Here is a 6,187-nt window from a genome sequence, read left to right as displayed (position 1 = left end):
GATTTATCAACAAGAATCGCAAATATTTAATTTAACATCTTAAATTTACGAAATTTTGCATTCGAAAAACTAAAACCTCCGAAAAGTCATAGTTAGGCTTCGAATTTGAGAATTCTGGGTTCGGCCGAAAAAGACTATTTTTGTCAAAATTTTAGAATGCCTTTTACATGCGAAATTGACACAAAAATCACTCAATTTGGATGAGTAACGAAGAAACTGCCGAAAAACTGCGTACGTATAATTAAATAAACGCAATTTGCAATTAATTAACAATTACGAAAATTAATCACCCCTTTTAATTCTTGCAAATTTGTAATATTTAACCATGTTCATGCAATTTAGATTATGAAAATAATAAGAGGCTCTGATACCACTGTTAGGTTATGATACATATGACAATTCATAAATCATGCGGAAAAACCATAAAGCCAGGAAAACATATTATTTACACATAATCATTTAGCATAATTTAGATGCATACTCTTTGTTGCGTGCCCTCCCTAGCTGCGCCCGAACCGAACAAGAACAAGTCTTTAGGACTCCAAGTGTCGTCCCTCCGTAGATAGTCCACAGCACGTCCGGATCCGCCTTAAGATTGACCAACTAGAATCGCCCTTAAGGTTCTACTTATTTTCGGCTAAATGGGCAAGAGTTATGGCTGATTTTGTGCTTAAAAATCCTAGCTTTGAATACTTGAAATCTTATTTATAAACAATGACCCTAGGCCCTTATTTATAGAGGTATGGAAAGAGAATTGGAATCCTATTAGGATACTAATTTATTTAATTAGAATCCTGCTAGGACTCTATTTAAATAAACTTTATCTAATAGGTTTAGGATTTAATCTTTTATTGAATCCCGATAGCTTTAGGATTCGCACACGAGCATCGCACGAGCACCGTACACCCGCGCAGGCCTTACGGCCCACGCTGAGCGCACAGCGCTCGGCCCATGCTTCTGTCCGCGCGCGCCCATGGCTTCGGCTAGGCCTGGCTTGCGCTGGGCCTCGTCCAGGCTTTGGCGTGTGTTGGTGATGCGTGTGGCTTGCTGGGCGATGGCCTGGCTTCGTGCTGGGCCTTCGTCTAGCGAGCCTCGTCCGATGCTAATTCGTACGATACGCTTTCGATTAAATTCCCGATTCCGGAATTTATTTCCGATGCGAACAATATTTAATATTTTCGATTCCGGAATTAATTTCCGTTTCGAACAAATATTTAATATTTCCGTTTCGAGAATTATTTTCCGATTCCGATAATATTTCCGTTTCTGACAATATTTCCGTTTCCGGCAATATTTCCGATTCCGGCAATATTTCCATTTCCGATAATATTTTCCGATACGTACCATGTTTCCGTTTCCGGCAACATCTACGTCTTGAATAATATTTATATTTCCGATACGATCCATATTTCCGTTTCCGGCAATATCATCGTTTCCGGAGTATTCATTTCTTGCCTGTGACGATCTCAGCTCCCACTGAAACCAAGATCCGTCGATTCCGAATATCCATAGATGGAGCATTTAATGCCATTAAATACTTGATCCGTTTACGTACTATTTGTGTGACCCTACGGGTTCAGTCAAGAGTAAGCTGTGGATTAATATCATTAATTCCACTTGAACTGAAGCGGCCTCTAGCTAGGCATTCAGCTCACTTGATCTCACTGAATTATTAACTTGTTAATTAATACTGAACCGCATTTATTAGACTTAACATTGAATGCATACTTGGACCAAGGGCATTATTTCCTTCAGATCTCTATTTGAATATTTTCCCAACCTGGTGTTTTACCTCAAATAGCTGCTATCACAGTAATGGTAGAATAATACTAGCATGGGAAGCTAGTGCTTTCACAGTTGACATCATCCATATGAGTGGTCAACTGATTCATTGCTCAATTACTCCTAAATTTGCTCAGTCTAGTTTCGTTTGTACTTTTGTCTATGGCATGAACACTACTAAAGAGAGAGAAGGGTTATGGACTACTCTCACTGAGGTTGTTGTCACTTGTGTTGTTGATGCTTGGGTTATAATGGGTGACTTTAATGAAATAACGGAGATGGATGATAAAATTGGCTCTTCTCTCAGGTTAAGTGATGTTCAGCCTATGAGAAATTGTATGACCCAATGTGAACTCACTACAGTCAAGACTGTAGGGAGACATTTCACATGGAATAAAAAACAGAATGGGTCTTATAGAGTGTTCACAAGGATAGACATAGTCTTGGAAAACACTATGTGGGAAAACTATTTTGAAAATGTTGAAGCCACATTCCTGCCTGAGGAAGAATTTGATCATTGCCCATGATTCTTAGCACTTAAACGACTGACTCATAGAGAAGACCTTTCAGGTTTTTTAATATGTGGGTTTCCTCTCCTACGTTTCTTGAAATTGTTGAGGAGCACTGGGGGAAATATGTGCATAGTTTCCCTATGTTTAGAATTGTTCAGAAGCTTAAATGGATCAAAGCTGGCCTTAAATAGTTGAACAAAACTGGTTTCACTGTTTCAAAGCTAAAAAGCTCCTTCTTGTTTCTCAGGATCACCTCCATTATGATCCTACCAACAGTGAGTTAGCCTCTGCTGAAAAATTGTGTGCTGAACAAAATGGAAGTGCTCAGGCAAACTATGTTGCGGCAAAGGGCCAAATTACGTTGGCTTGAACATGGAAGATTAAATCTTTACTTGAGACTAGGGTTAAAGTTTCTTAGTTCAACACAGTTGTCATAAGTTTGGTAGGAAGTGGAGTTGGAACCACAATTACACCTTCAATACTAGAGGTAGAATTTGGGTGGGGTGGAAACACTTAGAGGTGGATTTCAGAGTTCTCCTTCTCCATGAACAATTCCTGCACTGTGAAATTAGGGATAGGTCTGGTAAAATAACCTTGTACCTCACAGGGATTTATGGTTTACATACTATTGATACCAAGAAGAATTTGTGGAGTTCTGTGTAGGCTCTTGTGTCTAGTATTGGTTCTCTCCCTTGGATCATTTCTGGTGATTTTAATTCTCCTCTTTCTGAGGATGATATAATAAACGACTCTCCCATTTCTACAACTGAATACAAGGATTTTGACGAGTTTATTGGCCAGGCTAGTTTGTGTCCTTTGAGGGGTGTTGGTCATTACTTCTCTTGGCATAAAGTCCAAGGGAATGACAAGACAGCTAGTAGAATTGATTGGTTCTTAGGGAATGGTGCTTAGATGCACAAGTATAGGAATTTTCCCGTGGAATACTTGAATCCTTCTTTGTCTGACCATTCTCCTCTCTTGATTAATTGTCTTCCTGATATGCATGAAGGTGGTAGGCCCTTCAAGTTTCTTAACTATCTCGCAGAACATAGCCAATTAATTCCTATTATAGAGACAATGTGGACCCAACCTAGAATTCCTATATCCTATATGTACAGCTTGTGGTGTAAACTGAAGCTTGTTAAGGTCAAGCTCAAAACACTTCATAAAGAGGAGTTTGCTAGTATTTCTGATAGAGTTCCTCATGCTAGGAATGCCCTGGAAGATGTTCTGCATTCTTTACTGACTTCATCTGATGTTAGTCTTCAGATACAGGAAGCTATATGTGTTGAGAATCTTAAGAAGTGGTTAAGAGTAGATGAAATTGCTCTTAGGAAGAAGTCTAGAATCCAATGGTTACAAATTGGTGACTCAAATCACCAGTACTTCTTTTCTTCAATTAAAGAGAGGAATATATTAAATAGAATATCTGTGTTGTTTGATGGTCAAGGCAAGAAGATTGTGGATATGGAGCTCATTCAAACTGAGATCATCTCCTTTTACAAGAAGTTGCTTGGCACTACAGCTGATTCTCTCCCTGTTGTTCATATCCCCACCTTGAGAAGTGGGACTAGACTTACTTGGGATGCCAGGAAATGGCTTTGCAGAGATATCACTAATTCATAGGTTGATCTAGCTTTGAAATGCATTGGTGATGATAAGGCTCCTGGTTTGGATGGGCTTAGTGCTGCGTTCTTCAAAATATCATGGCAGGTGGTCAAACATGATATTTATGATGTTGTAAAGGAAGTGTTCAGAACTAATCAAATGCTTCATCAGTATAACTATACTTCCATCACCTTAATCCCTAAAATCCCTAATCCTTCTAAAGTGAAATATTATAGACCAATAGCTTGTTACAATGTGGTTTACAAACTGGTTTCTAAAATTTTAAAAGCTAGGATGCGGGGGATAATTGGTTAGGTGGTTAGTGAGTTTCAGTCAGGTTTAATTCCTGGTAGGCAGATCTCATATAACATCCTTTTAGCTATTGAGTTGATTAAAGGATACACTAGCTCTCATCTCTCTCCTAAGTGTATGCTCAAAGTTGACTTGAAGAACGCATATTGCTCTGTTGAGTGGTCCTTTTTTACCAGTGTTATGATTGAATTGGATTTCCCAGAAAAGTTCGTGGCTTAGGTCAATACCTGTATCGCTAATGTGTCATATAAAATTCTTATTAATGAGAAGCCTCTGTACCTTTCTGTGCTAAGAAAGGTTTGAGACAAGGAGACCTCACGTCTCCTTTCCTATTTGCTATTGGGATGGAATATATCACTAGGCATTTGCAGCAATTACACTCTCAACCAGACTTCAATTTCCATCCCAAGTGTGAAAGATTAGCTCTCACTCACATGATGTTTGCTAATGATCTTTAATTTGATGTTCAGCAGAGCAGATTCCGTTTCTATCTCCCTGTTATTTGAAGCTTTCTCTAAGTTCTCCAGGGCTTCTACTCTAGAGGCTAACCTTGATAAGAGTAACATTTATATTTGTGGCGTTACTGCTGCTGCTAAGATCACCATTCTAGAATCAGTCCACATTCCTGAGGGAGTGTTCCCTTTCAGATACCTTAGTGTTCCTTTGCATACTAGGAAACTAGCTTACAATAAGTGTAGGCCACTGGTTGATAAGGTTGTAGCTAGGTCTAAGACTTGAACTGCAAATCACCTGTCTTATGATGGTAGACTACAACTTGTGAAAACCATTTTGATCAGCCTCTAATCCTTCTGGTGCCAGATCTTTATCTTGCCCAAGAAAATAATCAAGGAAATTCAGAATTTCTGCAGGATTTTCATGTAAAATGGTAACACTGACCCCTTTGGGAAATCTTTGGTTTCTTGGAATACTTTATGTCTCCCTAGATGTGCTGGTGGTTCGAATCGTAAAGACATGATCATGTGGAACAAAGCTGCAGTGGCCAAATTGCTCTGGGCCATCTCTTACAAGAAGGGCAAGTTATGGTGTAAATGGGTGCACAATTACTATATTAAGGGGAGGAATATTACTGCTACTCATTGGCCAGCCTCTATGTCTTGGTCACAGAGAAATATTCTGGATTCCCAACAGTTAGTTGATGATATTGGTGGATGGGATTTTCTGTGTAAAGGAGGGTGTTGGGGAATACAGTTAAACATAATAACATGTGCGGAACAATCCCCAAAGCCAGGAAACATGTATAAAGCACAGATTAAGCAAACTTACATTCGAAGCGTGTTTTCCACAATAATATGTCAACGAACACGAACAAAGAACTCCACTTGTCGTTCCTCTACTTGGTTCACCGACACGTTCAGATCCGTCTTGATTATCGTATCTTAGACAATTGATCAAGATACTTTGCTTTTTGGGATGAACACATTATGGAGGCACAGGGAGAATTAGGGTTCTCTGTTTTCTCCTAGGGTTGTGTGTAATCTGAATTGTGATTGTGTTAAGTTGGAAATTAGGTTGTAAGGTTATTTACATAACCTTACTAACCGACCAAGCCAAGAGGCAAGGCCGGCTAGCAAGCCCGCAAGCCAAAACACACGGACACGCACAGCCAGTGGGTCGTGGGCCGCGCTACTGTTGTGTCGTGGTCTCGGCCCGCATGCACGCGCACAGCTCCGCGCCACAAGGGCCTCACTGCTGCTGCGTTTTGCTTGCTCGCCTATGTGCGCGCCCATGGGCCTCGAGTGCTTCATGCACTCGGCTCGTGGGCCGCTCCTCGTATTCGCGATTAAATATATTTCCGATATATTTATTTATCGTTTCGTATACGACGAATCACCGTCGTACGATACGATTTATTCGTCTCGCCTAGCTTACGAATATTCGCGATACGATATACGATTCCGACGCAAGGTCGTATCGTATAATAAGTTTCCAACTTAAATCCCGAAAAGTTATTA

The 6,187-nt window shown here is 40.0% G+C and overlaps 1 protein-coding gene across 1 annotated transcript; it reads left to right on the top strand.

Annotated features, from left to right (window-relative positions):
* The first annotated feature begins 3,206 nt into the window (after positions 1–3,206).
* LOC130461774 (uncharacterized) lies at positions 3,207–5,104 on the top strand. The gene is made up of 5 exons (XM_056829978.1): positions 3,207–3,836; positions 3,921–4,172; positions 4,260–4,420; positions 4,685–4,928; positions 5,012–5,104. Exons 1-5 carry the CDS (start codon positions 3,207–3,209, stop codon positions 5,102–5,104), a joined length of 1,380 nt encoding a protein of 459 aa, XP_056685956.1.
* Positions 5,105–6,187: the final 1,083 nt, after the last annotated feature.

Source organism: Spinacia oleracea, chromosome 5 (genome assembly GCF_020520425.1).
Source record: "Spinacia oleracea cultivar Varoflay chromosome 5, BTI_SOV_V1, whole genome shotgun sequence".
Lineage (NCBI taxonomy): Eukaryota > Viridiplantae > Streptophyta > Magnoliopsida > Caryophyllales > Amaranthaceae > Spinacia > Spinacia oleracea.
The sequence above is the reverse complement of the archived record's forward strand: the minus strand, read 5'-3'. Positions and strand labels throughout refer to the sequence as shown.